We start from the raw sequence: 16,728 nt of genomic DNA on the forward strand, positions 1-16,728 counted from the left end.
GTTTGGCTTTCTTGTCCGCAGCAGCAGAAAGCATTTTCGAATGTTTGAATGAATCAAAGTGGGTCGTCACCGTCGACTTTCTCTTATGCTCCAACACACAGTTGCACGGGGTGCAGAATAGTTTCCCCCCACTTTGGTGAAAGACATCGGGGTACTGCTTTGCCCGGTCTTTAGCAGAAATGTTCGTCGGTAAATGAGATGGATTAGATTTTTTCATCTTGGTGTTTTCTCTCTCGTGTGAGTTCCACACGTTCACTGTACGGTGTTGTTTACCTTCTGTGATGCGCCAGCTGATGACGTCGCGTCATCATCATCATCATTATCATCATTATCATCATCATCACTACTTCACATCAAGACGAGTTAACTTTTTTTTTTCTCAACTTTGTGTGGAAAATGCGGGGATTATGCGGCCTTTTGATAAATATGCGGCCTTTTAAAAATATGCGCCATTTTGCTGATTATGCGGTAAATTCTGCGATTGCAGAATCGCGTTTTTCTGGAGGGTCTACCAAAGAATAAACAAAGAAGGTCAATAAACTTTTACTACTACTTTGTTGTGGTTTTTGGTTTTGTCAGACTGCATAGCATGGGTGCAGCGATTCCTGGTGACCAGGTTGGGAGAAGACTGGATCTTCCTCATTATGCTGGGCATCACAATGGCATTGGTCAGCTGGACAATGGACTATGCCAGCGCAAAAAGCCTGCAAGGTAAGTCTACAAAACCCAGAATGCATTGCAGATCTAACAAAGTAGAGTAGAGGCCAAGCTGGAGCAAAAATAGATTGGATATTTGCAGCTTTCTTTTCTTCTCTGAATTTTGTTATTCTTTGTTTCATAACTTATTTTCCATCTTCTGCATCTATCTTGCATTATTTTTATATCTTCCTAAAGTGCAGCTATTCATTAATTTATTTTTAGCCATTGTTCTTTTGTTTATAATTTCCCAATTTCCCCCCTTTTTTATCACTTCCTTTATCTTCCTTCCACCCACCTTCAGCCTATAAATGGATTTATGGGGAGCTGAAGGGGAAAATCGCCTTGCAGTACCTGGCCTGGGTTTCATATCCCCTGATCTTCATCCTGTTCTCCTCCCTCTTCTGTCACCTGGTCGCTCCTCAGGCTATTGGTCTGTAGCCCAGTCCTCCTTATGGCTGTGTTCTCTGTGCTCGTCTACCTATAGTTTCTGGTCAATTACCTCTAAATTATGACTGCATATTAGACAATGTACATTTAGTATTTAATCACATATTGGAATAGTCATCTCAGCTAATCAGTGAAATGAGATGCTGTAGCATTTTATTGAAATTAAACCCTGTAGAGTTTATCCCTTCAGGGTGCATTATTCAAACTGACAGGAATGTTCTTTATCTAATAGGTTTATTACTTAAGCTATTTTAAGCAGGTGTAGAGAAAGTGCTTAAAATGGGATCTTGCTTCTTTGTCCAACATTTCACATGGATGCTGCTGTACAGTCGCTGCAGAGTCAACGGGCATTTTCTTTTCAAATGTGGCTGTACAGCTGTGGGACATAAGCTTCAGACTTGGGCTGTCAAAAATAATGTTGTTTAATCAAAACACTCCAATGAACTGGACAGTAAATACTTAACTTGACTAGGAAGTAAAAGACTTGTGACATGACTCGATGACTTAAATTACTTGTGTGTGTGTTTATTTAATGCTTTCAGTTTGAATATCAAAAATATCCAACATTGGCAATGTTGTCAAACATCGTTCAGCTTGGCCTGATATCACATGTATCTCTATTTAGTTAAAGTGATGTTGTGACCATAGTGCTGCTTTTTGACGCTCCTACAATCAAAAATAATGTTCTTATTCTTATGTTTTTTTGGAAAATATACTTACATTTAAAATATTTCTTTACAGCCCTTCTCTACACAAATTTGTATTCTATAATTCAAATGATTCACTGATTCCCCTGTTCCCCTCCAAACAACCTTTTGTTCCCCTTGTGTCTCAGGTTCTGGCATCCCGGAGCTGAAGACCATCCTGAGAGGCGTGGTGCTGAAGGAATATCTAACTCTCAGGGCCTTTGCTGCTAAAGTCATCGGCCTGACGGCTGCCCTGGGCAGCGGGATGCCTGTAGGCAAAGAGGTGGGTCAACCACATTTGTATCATTGATTAAGTAACCAATCTCTTCCTGTATGAAGCTGTCAGAATATCAATGTGCATTTCCACACAATTGTCATCTATTTATTTAAAGGAAAGTAGAACAAATATTAAAAGGTTGAAAATGGTTTTCCCCTGCTTATAGTAGATACCTGTTCATCTGTCCTCCATATTATTCATCAGTATTCACAATAATAGCTGCATCAATCAAAACGATAATCACAATACGATGTAATCCAGGTAAATGTGCAAAATGGCTTCAACACTCCCTCTACCTTTTTCATTTAATTCAACCATCAAGTGCATCTTTCCTCTGGTCTTTGGTATTGTACTGCACACACACACTGCTATAAAACGTTTTTGGATGAACTGTACTTCATGTCCTCTCAGGGCCCGTTTGTCCACATCGCCAGTATCTGTGCTGCCGTTCTCAGCAGGTTCATGTCCTTCTTTTCAGGAGCTCAGGTAAGCTGATGTTAAGAAAATATTGAATTTTCAAGCAACTGTTACCTGTGATTATAATAAAATGTGTACTGTATGTATACTCATCTATATGTCATCTTTCTGTTCTCTCAATCCTCCCTCCTCTTCCTCCTCTCTGGATCAGTAGAATCCATACTGTTACACAGACATCCTTACAGTGGGCTGTGCTGTCGGGGTGGGCTGCTGCTTTGGGACTCCACTTGGAGGTACACAGTCTTCTCTCTTCTCTGTGTCTCTCTCTTTTTCACATCCCACATCTTCCCTCATTTGTATATACCCAGTAGATTTAAATTGTAAGCTATGTTCAAGGGGTTTAACATTTATTTAAGTATCCACAAGTGTTCCATTTCACAGGAAAGACCAGGTTGTTTTACATGCACCTTTCTTGCTTTTTTTTATGTTCCTGCCTGTTTGATTGCTGCATATTTCCTTGTTGTCTTTTCCACCAGGTGTGCTCTTTAGTATAGAAGTAACATCCACATACTTTGCTGTGAGAAACTACTGGAGAGGATACTTTGCTGCTACATTTAGTGCCTTCATATTCAGAGTGTTATCCGTGTTCAACAAAGATGCAGGTACTGTACTGGTTGGAGAAAAAGTTTTCATCATCATTTTGACACTTATTTTAATGTTGTATTGGTGTGTGAGATACTGGCCAATATTATGACATTTTCTCTTTATCAAGCAAGCACTAGAGGGCACCCTTACTTCAAAAATGAAAAGGCACATCATTTATTTACCAAATTGACAATGCCCTCCTCTAATATGAAGCAGAGCAGTATTTTATTACCTGATATGGGTCACCCAAGGGTCCTGAAGGAATGTTTAAGTGACTGCTGTGATCAAAATTGAATATGATGTTACTGTGTAATACACACTCAATCTATATATTAGTAGTAACAATAATGTCACCAGCTATTTTATGCAATCTATAGTCATTACCACCAGACTGTCAACTCAAGTGTCATGTGTTCCTTGCATTACTTGACTGAATCAATCAAACTGTTACTGGCCCTAACCTCCGTTAAATATAAAGTGTTTGTCACGAATGTAAATCTACATGACCTCTTCTACTAAATTGAATATATTCTCATAACTATTTTAAGTCAAATTAAACTGAATAAATAATTTAGCGTAATCAATTTTAGTAAGTAAGAATGTTATGTTAGTTTATGATTTCGAACAGACCCACACTCACACTAGAGTGACCTTGTAATGCGAGGAAGTTGATCAGTGCCTCAGTAATACAGAGATGGTTGAAAATATTTGTTTAAATGCCCCTTTAAAGGAAATACGACAGCAGCCGCTGCTGTAAACCAATAACTATTGACAATTCTATTTAATAATCATTTTATAATATTTGAGTCAAAGTACCTATCCTGTACTTTGATCACTAAAAAGTGATTGCGTGAATTTCCTCTCTCTTTTTTCTTGTTTTCCAGTAACCATCACTGCTCTGTTCAGGACAAACTTCCGCATGGATTTCCCTTTTGACCTGCAGGAGCTGCCTGCCTTCGCCATCATTGGGTGAGTGGCTGGATAATGGAGACAAAGGTGTTCATGGCAGCGTCTTTGTGTGTGCTTTATGCAAATGTAGCATTTAAAACATTGAGAATCCAATTACTCACTGTTTACCTCAAGGGAGGAAATGGAGGGACGTGCTGTATAACACACAGGCATGAACAAATGAATTAACTTGGCTAATGTGGAGTTTATTTGTTTTGGCAGGATCTCCTGTGGGTTCTTGGGGGCGTTCTTCGTCTATCTCAACAGACAGGTGGTGCTGTTCATGAGACGCCCCAACGCCATGACACGCTTTCTCACCAAACAGTGAGTCTTTGCTCAAAACGCTTGATATACTTTTTTACATTTGCTATAATTGAATTGGTTAAAGCATATAGGATGGTATAGGATTTTAATAGTTACGCACTTAATCTACATTGACTGATGCCAAATCAAAATTAAATATGAATTAATTATTGAGTTTATATACAGTATATTATATGCTTTAATATTATTGGCAGCTAATCCTAGGTTTATATACTGCATTTACAGTTTGAAGTATTTGTATCAATTAATTGCATTTTTCCTTGTAAATGTAGTGTTTGAGTCTAAAATGTTGTTCATGAGAAATAATCTGTTTATTATTTACATTCAATTTTTCTTCTGTTCCCCCCCAGCCGGCTGATTTTCCCTGCTGTGGTAACACTGGTCATCGCCACCCTGACCTTCCCACCTGGGTTTGGACAGTTCATGGCAGGAGAGGTCAGAGATCATATCTTGTTATCCCACATTTCAGTCATTCAGACAGGGAGACCACAAGGAAGTTGTCTTTTTGTCAGTTTCTCAACATACAGCACCAGTAAATGCCACCCAAAGAAGCAATTATCAGGAGCTAGGGATGTCATGAGAAAAGTCAATACCACATTTCTGGACACAACACAGTACGCGGTTTGGTACATTACCGTAGGAGCTGTAGTGCGCTATGGGCTTGTGTCTAACTTTGAACTGAGGACTTTAGAAATCAATTGTGGAATTTCATTGGTATATCTCCCAGTACATTTGTGTTATGTATGCCTGCTTTCAAACAATACAGATCAACGTTGTGCTGTCCAGTATCCATCTGCAGGCCATGATGAAAAATATCCAGAAAGCAAAATGACCAACATTATTATATATCATATTTGATGTTATTGGATTCCTTCAGTGCGAGGCATCATCACAGAGTTGTAGACGTAATAAATATGAGCCTGCTGTGTTAAATTTACGGAAGCTACATCACAGGATCAAAGCCTATCGAAGTTCAAACTGTGACCTACCGGCTTCACAGGGAGACACTTACATGAACCTTTCCCTTGTGCAGCTTTGAGGGGAACAACCACAGCCTTTGATCTGGCAGTGGTAACACCAATTAGTATTAAATAATTGAGAAATAATACATTCATTTAAATCTACTGGGCTGTTTTAACACGGTTTGCCGAAAGCCTCATTATTTTCAGTGTTTGTCAAAGTGTGACAGCGAGCTCGATAAAGTGTGTCACCAAAATGATTCTAATAATTGGTATTAGGAAAGGAGCTGTAAGCTATGCTGCTAAAGCAAGAACCAAATCTATGCTTGAATATTCTGAGCACCATCAGCTTACTAATATGCATATGTGGCCTTACTGTGATGTCAGTGTCTGTGCTTCTTATCCTTGATTGGATGGCTTGTTCCCTTTTTCGTGAACAACTGGAGTTTTAAGGTGAAAGCTCTTCCAGCTATACAGTAGTTATATATAACCATGTGTAGGGCATCCCAATTTGGAAAAGAGGATCTGCACCTCACAAAGTTGTTTTATTAAGTCAGTAGAATGCAGCACCACAATATTACATTGAGAAATGTATCTTAACATATTTTGCCTTTTATCAAATACTTCCTGACATTTGAAAATTGCACTAGTCCATATAACGATTTTGATTGTCGATAAAATGTGCAGTTCCCACCTAGTATGAGCGAGGCGTTTGTCATTTGCTTTTGTAACTGCATGTGTATCTATCCGTGTGCACATGCCACTCAGCGACACCTTAACATGTTTTTTCCCTTTCCCCTTGCCCTTAGTGCATATCTTTCACGCCCTTATTGTATAAACGTTGCACACCTTTTTATAACAGCAATGGCTGTGAAGTAAAGTGATACATTTAAAACATTTCAGTTAAGAAAAGTAATCCCATATATATTTTGGGAAATGAAATGCTTCCAATCCAACTTGATAGCACAGCGCAGAGTGACAGCAGCAGCGGCAGCTCAGAGAGAGGAGATTAAAAGCTACATGAGTTGTGAACCAGACGTGAACCCAGAACTTCTAAAAGGCGCAGCAAAGCCTATTATTACATCCAGCTCCATCTAAGGCCCACAGCGGCCTTTCACAGAGCAGATCCTCAACATCTCCCTCTCACACACCGAGCCATCAGCTCCAGGCTCTCCATTCAAGCGTAGCTCAAGGAGGAAGCAGAAAAAATGAAATAAAGTTGGCGTTGTTTCCCCCCGCAGCGGTGTTAAGCAGATGTGAGATGTAGTGTGATTTGTGCCTGTGAGCGATTCAGCGGCATCTATGCAAAATGTGGTGCAAAACGCTGCAAAAGTGAATTAGTCATTCATGAGTCATCTAAAGAGAATGAGTCATTGGACACGGCCACCCGTACCCGTCTGCTTCCAGCTTTACGGATGACTTCCTGTCTGTTTGTCCCGCTTGACTTTCTTCCTCCCTACACTTATTTGTACTCTTTTCTCATACATTTCCTCCTTGCATTCTTTCATCTCCTCAACACATGTTTTTCTATTATTTCTTTGTATCACTCCTCTCTCTTTGGCTTCTTCTCCCAAAGCTTCCTCTCACATCCCTCCCTTAGTCTCTATTCCTCCCATCCTTCTCTATCACTCGCTTTTCATCCCTCTTTCGACTCTTCCTTCTTTTTCTTTCCTTTCTGCCTCTTTTTTTTCCTCCAGTTTCTTTACACTTCCCTGTCTTTCTCCTCTTCACTTCCTCTGTAATTATCATCTAATTCCCTCTCTACTACCCCCCCCCCCTTCTCCCACTTTACCCTGTCCTTTTCCTTTATCCCCGTATTTGCCACTTCTCTCATCCATTCCATCCGCTTCTCCTTCCTCTCCTCCCCCTCTCCAGCTGATGCCAAGAGAGTGTATCAACTCCCTGTTTGACAACTTTACGTGGACAAAGATTTCGGGGTCTTCTCCTCCGGTGGGTCTGGGCCTCTCCGCCGCCTGGCTTCACCCTGACGTCAGTGTCTTCGTCATCCTGCTGCTCTTCCTATTCATGAAGGTGTGTGGCTCGCTCAAAGTTTAGGCTTTTTTGCTGGATTGGATAGGGGTTGGTTTGATGGTCGAGTGTGTGTGTGTCATCGTTTAAGTGTGTGATTGTGTTTGGATTGGGCAAAAGTGTGAATGAGTATACTGCTCATGTACTGCTTTCTCCACCTGACGTAAGCATTTACGTCATCATCGTCCTCCTCTTCATTGGGTACATTTGTTGCAGGTCACTCATGTGGTGTGTTGTTGAAGTGTGTGTGTTTGTGTGCCTTTGTCTTCTTCTTGTCTTTCTGGCCAAGGTCAACAGTTCTGGCAAGCTGCCAGCAGTTCTAGCAGTCTTGTGTTTTCTTGTAAGCAGCTGTGTACACACACACACACACACACACACACACACACACACACACACACACACACACACACACACACACACACACACACATCCCTTCTATCTCAGTAGTTATCAGCAGTGACATGACCAGAATTCTGGTGTAGGTTCTGGATTGAATGTGCCTGCACACAGGGGGACAGATGACTACTAACAGACTAGGAACTACCCAAATACATGTTGATTACTACCCCACGATAACAAAGCAGCTTCAATACTTTTAATAAGCGGCATATATCATTTTAAAATAATAATACAAATAATAATAATAATTAAATGGATTCATATAGCACCTTTGAAACATAGCTACAAAGTGCTTTGACATACAAATACACAAAGAGCAAGTGAACTAAACAATAGCATCTTAACATAGAAAATAGTAAAACAAAAATGCAAATATTAAGAATAAATGACACAAAAAAAAATCACAAAAAAGCTAAAGTGACTTAAAAGTGCTGACAGATTTTGCAGCCCTGATCTCCTCAGGGAGGTTGTTCAAACGTCCAGGAGCTCTGACAGCAAAGGCTCTGTCTCCTTTGTGTTTGAATCTGGACCTTGGAACGACCAGCAGCGATGCCTCTTAGGATCTCAGGGTGGGGGACTGGGCATGGGGCATTAACAGGTCAGATAGACAGCTTGTGGTGAGGCCTCGCGAAGCCTTACAAGTCAGCAATGGAACCTCAAATCGATTCTAAAAGCAACAGGTAGCCAATGCAAGGCGTGATCGGTGTGATGTTATATTTCCTGGACTGGGTTAAAATCCTTTGCAGCATAGTTTAGATGAGCTGGAGGCGGGAGAGGGATTTTTTTACTTATACCAGGAGGAGTCAATTGCAGTAATCTAATCTAATGGAGATGAAAGCATTGATGACAGTTTCAAGAGTTTGGGTATTTTAATCTTTAAAGCAGCGTCAGGGTATTTTAATCTTTAAAGCAGTGTCAGTGAACTAACAGGTTGGAAGAGAACAAGCAGTGTCATAGAGCTTGTAGCCTCAGTAACAAAATCTAGCACGGACCGGTATATAAACTCAGGCAATTAACTGATATGGATAACCTGAGAGCTGTCTGGTGCCTTTGTACTGAACGTTCTCTTGTGTATTTATTGAGCATGTGGTAAGACCTAATGCCTCCCACTGAAGAGCTGCAACTGCCCATGCCCATACAATGAGTGGGTGGTGTCATTACCACCCAGACAATGTCAGTGCAGAGGACCTCATCTGAAAGAACTAGATGACAGTCCGACTGGAATTGAATAGAGCTGAGAATAATCAATTGATCCAAGATCACACACACAAAAAATTGGATTTTTCAAATATTGTCCAACTCATTTAGGCCAAATGGGGCAAAGCCTGCAAGCTAGTTCAGGCAGTCAACTCGAGCGCCAATGAGACATTGACACGTGACGCACCTCGTCCCTCTTACAACCAACCAACGCATTCTCCTAAACGTGCCGCTCTATTTAAGCTGCCAGGTCTGCCTCTGCCTCGCTATTGCTGCGTTTCTGCCCTGCTATTGCGTTCACATTGCTACTGCTGCTGTGTTTCATGTTGCTACTGCTTGCCTGTAAATGATTTAATGAAGCAGGATTGGACAACAACTCCAGCACTGTTTCAAGCCTCATGTTTGACATTTCATGTTTTAATGTCTTACGGTAAAGTAGTTATTATTTTTATTTTTTATTTAACCAGATAAAAGCATTGAGATACAATCTAATTTTCAATGCTGACCTGGCCAAGAAGGCAGCAACGTTACACATAACACATAACACAAACATATAAAATACAGAGAACATAACTAAGAAAACAAAAGACAAAAAAGCTGTCACTACATTGTGCACATTAGGACAGTAAGAAAGGTACACTACTTATTACTGCAAGAGCAGCTGGTTGTAAGGACTTCAGAAAACTTCAATTTAAAACATGTTATAGGGACATGTGCCCTCAGTTTTAGGTTTGATTGAAGGTCATTCCAAGACCAAGGACCGTAATAAAAAAGACTCCTTTTTCCAGCCTCAGTCCGCACAGCAGGTGCCACCTGCTGTGCGGACTGAGGCTGGAAAAAGGAGTCTTTTTTATTACGGTCCTTGGTCTTGGAATGACCTTCAATCAAACCTAAAACTGAGGGCACATGNGGTTCGGCTGCATTAAATATATTACACATCTGTCGTAGTTCTTTATTTTTATTTATCTACAGAGATCGGGCTCAAAATAGACCGGAAACTATTCTTTTACCGTTCAGTTTGAATTTCACAATAAAGTTAGTAGTAATATTTTGTTTTGATATTATTGTTTTTTATTAACTACTAGATCGCTGGGTCATGTTAAGACCATCTTTTCTGTGTTGCTGTGGGTTTTTTCCATCGCTTTTGTGTTACAAATATCAAAACATTAACTAAATATATCCGTCGTAAACTAAACCAGAAACAGCAGTATATTTTATTTTGTTAACACTGTAAACTTGACAGCTTTTTAACCCAAACCACCTACTGGTTAAAGCACGTTATTACACGTTTAGAGTAATGCAATGCAGGTAGATTGTGTTGCTTTTTAATGACTGTTTAAAATGCCTTTTTCGTAATGTCTTTTATTATTATTAACTACTTGTTACTTGTTGCTAGGGACGCTGCTATCTGGCTATTGTGTTTCACAACATGTTCTCTATCTATGGCACGTCTCTACTGGGAGTTGTAGTTTTAAAAGACGTTTTCGTATTTCCCATAATAAGATGTTGCCAGTATTAAACTGTGTATATCCCTGGAGGTTTAGGGGATAGGAAACACTCAAATTTAAAACATATAATTAATAGATGGGGGAAAATTGCTTGTGCCCATAATGGCAGCCAGCTAAGGTCAGAAAAGCTTTATTTAACAGCTGGTCTTAGGTTTGTGAACCCTCCTGTTGTTAATTGATGAGCCTGAAACATGCACTTGTCAAGGTTCAGAGGCAAATTTTGCAAATATGGCAGTAGCCATCGATCATCTTAAGATAAGATATACTTTATTGATCGCAAGCTGGAAACATTTGTGTTACATCGGCATGTGTAACAGTTGTAAATATGCAGTGGTGTTTATTTTTAAATCATTTAGTATAATCACAAAAATTCTGTGTTTTATATTTAATAATTCTGTGTTCTTTATTTATTGAATGTTCAATACCTGACGAAGACGGAGATTAGGAACTTGGGTCGCAGGTTCCTCAACAGTGCATTACAAGACATCTATCAATATGTGTGTATACCTCCACCATTAAATATTCTGCACATTTATTATACTACCTACATACATCTTATAAGAGTATAATACATATGTATAATATCAGTTAAAATAAGTGCTTAAACATGCAGGAGTTAACATTGCAGGAAAGCAATATATTAGTACTTTGCCAGTCTTAATAACCCAAATAGTTTTCAGTGTACAGCAAAAATAAAGCAATTGGCCTCGCTGTTCCAATAGTTTTGGAAGGGACTGTATCTTTTATTGCAGTTGATTACATTACATTCTCCACAGTTAATGCTGAAAACTGTGAATATCCAGGGTCCATTAGATGAAAGTTTTACCAAACCACATTTGTTCTGGGAGAAAACTATATGTTGTAAATAATCACAAAATGTGCGTCTGTAAATGGTGATGGCTGTTTTCAAGACAGAATTCCACCACTTGCCTAATTTGTCTTCTGAATCCATTTGGCTAATGTGTGGGTGTGTTCAGTAGCTGTATGATCACATTTACAGCAATTATCTTGTCAGATGAAAGGTTAATATTATTATTAGTATTATTGCCAGGAGGAATGTACGGCCCAGGTTGAAATAACAGTTATCCTTTATGTTGTCTCATCTGAATGCATATGTGTACATGCAGCTTGTCTCTTAATGAGTATCCTTCAGTTCAGTGGACCGTGAGCTCTTTAATGTTAGTCTCTCACTCTGCCTCCCCTTTGATAATGACCTTCCCAACTTCAGAGGAAGTAGCAGTTATCAGATAGCCGGCCCTCCTAGCAGATGAACACTTTGTCATTAAAAAAGGGTGAAAACAAGGTCAGCCCACACCTCAATCCACCCGTGCACAAAGAGGAACGGGCATTTATAGCTTTCGGAGGTCATTTGCTGTCAGTCACAGACACAGCAGCCCGGCTTCTGCCCTGTGATCAGCCGGGAAAAAAGACTGGCGTTAGTGAAGCTTTGTACAACAGATATTTATGCCAGAGCAGATTAAACAAGTTAAACACCCGTGGCTGAAATGGGTCATCATGCATTTCCTTTGACCCATCAGGCATGAGAAGAAATCAGTTTGACACCGCTGAGAAGAGACAGAAGGAAGGAGCCTAATGGCTGTGAGAACTGGACATTTATGTGGAGGTCATTGTTCTATTTTTTAGTACACATTGATTATGCTTTTTGTATTGTATGTCACATATTAGTGCCTATAAGTAATCCATAATTTACGGCCTCTTTGATAGTATGCCAAGTGGCCCCTCGAACATTTTAAAAGCTAATTCACAATGAGATAAATTGACTCACAATGGGAATTTTCTTTTGTACCTTTAATGTAAATAAGGTGCGAGGCTACATAGAAATACATCATGTCTCACAGAGCTTGTGGAAGACAATAAAACTGATTTATACCGGCCCCCTAGCCTCCTGTCGCTTTGCAAAAAGTGGCCCCAAGGCCAAACAAGTTAGCTGCTCCGGGCCAATAAAAGCAGAGGGTTAAAGTAAAACTATACTTTCAGTCTCATGACAGTAACACAGTTGTTTTGTTGTGAAGTCTGTGTAAACAAATAATCCTGTGATAGCAAATTAGGAAAGCATCATAGTCCTCGGCGTAGTTAAAAAACACCAACATCCATTTACTTTACTTAATTTTAGTTTTTAGTTTTTAAACATACCCACACACCTGTCAGAAACAGGGGTACAAAGTAACACAAGAAACAATGTATTTGAAACACTAGTAGGCCTACAAATTCTAAAATTTGTTTTGTTGTTGTAGTGCCATATTGACAGAGTTATTGTTTAAAATGTTCACGATTTGTAGTCCGACAATCTCTTCAAGTCAGTGTGGAATTTCTGTGCTGTGTTATTTACTATTTAACACAGCAGCCTTTTCCATCTTTATAACTTCAAAACATATAAAAACATGTCCGATCCTGAAATTGAATTGTTTGTCAAGTTTCCTTCTTGAATAATGTTACACATCAATTTTAAATATGCTGTTGTAAAAACATTGATAAAAAAAAGAGGTCACAGAAAGTGCAAACACTTCAGGGGTTTGCACCACCCGGTCAACACGCTACGTCACACAAATCAAACGCACCCACGTTTTTGCGTGCTCGACAGGTGCACCGGTCCACCTAACTTGCTAGTTCAATGCTGAAATGCTTCTGTGTTCATCCTAAAACTTCCACCTTCACTTTGGTGTTAGAAGACTTTAGCTGTTTGAGTTGTAACTACAGAGTCTCAATAAACTACAAATGTAAAAACAAACAAAAACACACAAACAAACGAAGGAGCTCATGGGAAGCAAGGCCGAATGGACTGCTATGATTTGGTTTTGCTGAAAAGAAGTTGAACCTGGAACAGAGGAGGACTTCACAGAATGGAGTTGTACAGGTGGGTAAACAAACTATTGCTCTGATGGTGAAGAACAGTATTTGTGGGATGTGCATTCAAAGTCTGCTGCTCTGTTTATGCTTTATAATGTGGGTCTGCTGCTACTATTGTTTATAGTTTATATTCTGCTGTTGACTCAATTAAAAGAGGCATGTTAATTGATTGATGTGCTTGTTGCACACGCCATGGTGTCAAAAGCTCTTTTAAATTGTTGGTATGTTTTGTGTAATTGAGTTGTTTTCCTGTTTTCTGGTTGTTTTAAGTTATGCTACACCGAGGACAGCTGTTTAAAACATAATCAGTCGTAGGGCTGCAAAGCGCCATCAGGAATTGACTGTTGGTTAGGATATATGGGCTTTATGGTGTATTGTGGAAGCCTTTACTGTACATAGGTCTATCATATAACCTCGTCAGATACATTTTATTTATCCTCCTTCCCTCCACTTTACTGTTAACTTTTATCTCGGTACACATTTACACAAGTTTTACCTCCTAAAAGTAAGACATACTTTAACTTGCAATAGTATTATTGTAGTCTTGGCCACCCAGTAGTTTGAAGACTTGCATACAAAACTCAACATGCCTTCACCTTCGTAAGTTGTTTTCAACAGTTGTGCTCACATTCTTTTAAGCATCTCATGTTTGAAATGCAACAGTTCCTAGGCTGCTTCCTTTAGACATGCCGTGCATTGCGTCTGTACCAAACAGTCTAATAGCAGGGGGCGAGGTAAAGGGCTCTTACGTCTTCCCAGTGATTAATGCTTAATTAAAAGTTGCAGGATGGCAGAGAAGCGAGCAGAGCAATCGCCACCTTTCATTTGGAATTCACTTGAGGTTAGGCATTGCTTAAGAGATAGCTTGCATATTGTTTGTTTTGCAAAGCAAGTGAAATGAGGTAATGCTCTGTAAGCAAATGGTATTCATGGAGTTAGGTTGCACACACCATGTTTTCTGGGCTTGGATGACTTTGTAAACTGAATTGATAGATTGTGACCTTTTATAGCATGTGGGGGGCTTCACTCAGTCACAAGGAGGGTCATGAAAAGGCTACCCTCACATTGTTAAAAACAAGAGTCTCTAGAGCAATGCTATCATTTCTGTGGTGTTTATTTGGTTATTTTAGGGCTCAACGATGCCTAATAAGTAACCATTTTCCTCTGCAGATAAATTATCTGTAGTTACTGGCACTCAGTTTATCTTTGCTGTGAAATTAAATCACCTTTTATTAATAAGATTACCAGGCTGGAATATAAGCATATAAAAAGGGAGTTAAAAAACGAATTAAAATGTTATGTCCCAGTCACACTGAGGTCATACGTTTACTTCTGAGACTGAAGCCATTGCTTAATTAAACCTCTAAGTCTGTCAGGTGCAATAAATTGAACAAATAGTGTTTCTCATTTATAGGTCATCTGCAGTTCAGCTTTAATAATCTCTGAGGTGGTATATTTGGTTTATCCCAGCAGCGGTTCGCACACTCTCATTGGTCTTGTGAGATGATACTCATTCGGCCTGATATTTACGCTCAGTGATTTTGGTCTTTTGATGTCTTTGATGTGATTTCTCCTCCAGAGGAAACTGCTGCTCTTCTTTCCACCCCGACAGAAGGGGGAAACGGCTCTCAGCTCTCCTGTGCAAACACACACACAAACTGGCTAACACATATACACAGATATATTCATAACTCCGGCAGTATGAGTTAAAAGGATTTGGTCTCATTAAAAGATTTTGGGAGTTATTGAGGAAGAGGGATCAGACTTTATTTGATAGCCTGAGGCTGGGGAGCGCTGCACTTCAATCACAGAACAATTGCTTTAAAATCTTTCTTTATTAGCTTTCCCCTCCCCTCAGCTCAACTACTGAGGCTCCATGTTTGTTTGTTGTTCACACTGCCATTTATGATTGATCTAGCGGTGGTGCGCTGCGAGGCAATAATCAAATGTGATTTCTCTTAAATTCAAAACACATTTCAAACCTTTGTAGCACGGAAACAGGCCTCTTAAATGCATTCATACTTCAGGCAGCCAGCAGCAGTTGTTCCGAGGCAATAGTGATATCGTTATCGGAGGTAATGCAGAAATGCAGCAGGGTTGAGATGCTAATGACAGCAGGAAATAAATAAGTCTCCATAGATGATGACTTTTTTCACAAAGTTGGGATAATGAGACATAATCATAATTTTCTTTAAATGGTATTATGGTGAAAAAAATGAAGTATGGTAATTTAAACAGGCCCTATTATGCTTTTTTGAGTTTTCCCTCTCCTGTAGTTTGTAATATAGGTTTCTGTGTATGTCTCAACATCCCAAAGTTCCCTCCAGAGTGAGTTTCTCCTGCCCACCCCTCCCCACACTCGCCTGAAACGCCTTCATTGGCTCCTTTGTTTACTTCTGTAACATAATGGCATCTTTATGTAACGATTGCGCTTATATTGGCTAGCCCTCCAACACATGGGCCCTTTCTCATTTCTCTAACTCCCCTCCTCGACTCCTATCCTCGACTCCTATCCTCGAGACTTAGTCCCACCCACAGGAGATGCGAGCCGAGGAGCCGAGGAGGGGAGAGGAGGGGAAGCAGCAGGCGGTTAGAGAAATGAGAACTCCTCTCCTCTGAGCGGTCATTTTAAAGAGACGTCCATTAATAATGACAGGAGCATCAGCAGCCTCTGTCTGGATGGAAAGATGTGTCATGACGACTCGACTTATATATTTACTTTGATTCATTCACAGTGCGGTATAATGAGACAATAACAGGCTACATATGCGGACACACACACACACACACACACACTCTTACACACACACACACACACTCTTACACACACATATATTTAAGCAATAGCTCACGACAGGCCGTGGTATATGCTCATTATATCACAGCTAAGGGGCGTGGTTCGGCCCGACGCGAAGCGGAGGGTCGACAACCCCCTTAGCTGCAGGCAGTTTGCTTTTCAGCCCATCGGTATACTGTTTTTCGTAGACGCGGAGGGATACTGACTTGTTGTGAAAAGTAACTTACAATTCTACCCATGGTATACGCTCAGTATATCACGGCTAAGAACCAATCAGATTGCTTGATTTGACTTGTCCGTTTTATAATTACTAATAACCCTCTCTGGAAAATCCTAAATTGTAGGATAGTTTGGCCATTAAAATGCGTTTTGATTAGATTTCTAGCGAGAAGTGTATATTGTACTTTTAGAATCCACGTCCAGTGGATGTGGATCTATAGTTTGATAGATATTACGAAGATGATTTGAGGTCTCGCCAGGAGAACGTGTAAGTCTTTCCCCCTATTCCTTTCTATTGACGGCAGCGTCC

The 16,728-nt window shown here is 40.0% G+C and overlaps 2 protein-coding genes across 2 annotated transcripts in view; one reads left to right on the forward strand and one right to left on the reverse strand.

The window, feature by feature from the left end:
- The window catches only part of LOC104962277 (chloride channel protein 1-like), a 222,102-nt gene extending 214,645 nt beyond the window's left edge, over nucleotides 1-7,457 (forward strand). The window contains exons 3-12 of the mRNA XM_010790706.1: nucleotides 580-711; nucleotides 1,001-1,129; nucleotides 1,982-2,115; nucleotides 2,521-2,595; nucleotides 2,741-2,819; nucleotides 3,063-3,188; nucleotides 4,056-4,140; nucleotides 4,342-4,443; nucleotides 4,794-4,878; nucleotides 7,278-7,457. Coding sequence (XP_010789008.1) covers nucleotides 580-711; nucleotides 1,001-1,129; nucleotides 1,982-2,115; nucleotides 2,521-2,595; nucleotides 2,741-2,819; nucleotides 3,063-3,188; nucleotides 4,056-4,140; nucleotides 4,342-4,443; nucleotides 4,794-4,878; nucleotides 7,278-7,457 — 1,127 coding nt within the window. The remainder of the gene's footprint in view (nucleotides 1-579; nucleotides 712-1,000; nucleotides 1,130-1,981; nucleotides 2,116-2,520; nucleotides 2,596-2,740; nucleotides 2,820-3,062; nucleotides 3,189-4,055; nucleotides 4,141-4,341; nucleotides 4,444-4,793; nucleotides 4,879-7,277) is intronic.
- Nucleotides 7,458-8,287: 830 nt separating this feature from the next.
- The window catches only part of fndc4a (fibronectin type III domain containing 4a), a gene marked incomplete at its 5' end in the record, with an annotated part of 19,274 nt that continues 10,833 nt past the window's right edge, over nucleotides 8,288-16,728 (reverse strand). Inside the window, one exon of the mRNA XM_010790707.1 lies at nucleotides 8,288-8,406. Coding sequence (XP_010789009.1) covers nucleotides 8,288-8,406 — 119 coding nt within the window. The remainder of the gene's footprint in view (nucleotides 8,407-16,728) is intronic.

This window comes from Notothenia coriiceps, unplaced genomic scaffold (assembly GCF_000735185.1).
Source record: "Notothenia coriiceps isolate Sejong01 unplaced genomic scaffold, NC01 NC01_scaffold00034543, whole genome shotgun sequence".
In the NCBI taxonomy this organism is placed as follows: Eukaryota; Metazoa; Chordata; class Actinopteri; order Perciformes; family Nototheniidae; genus Notothenia; species Notothenia coriiceps.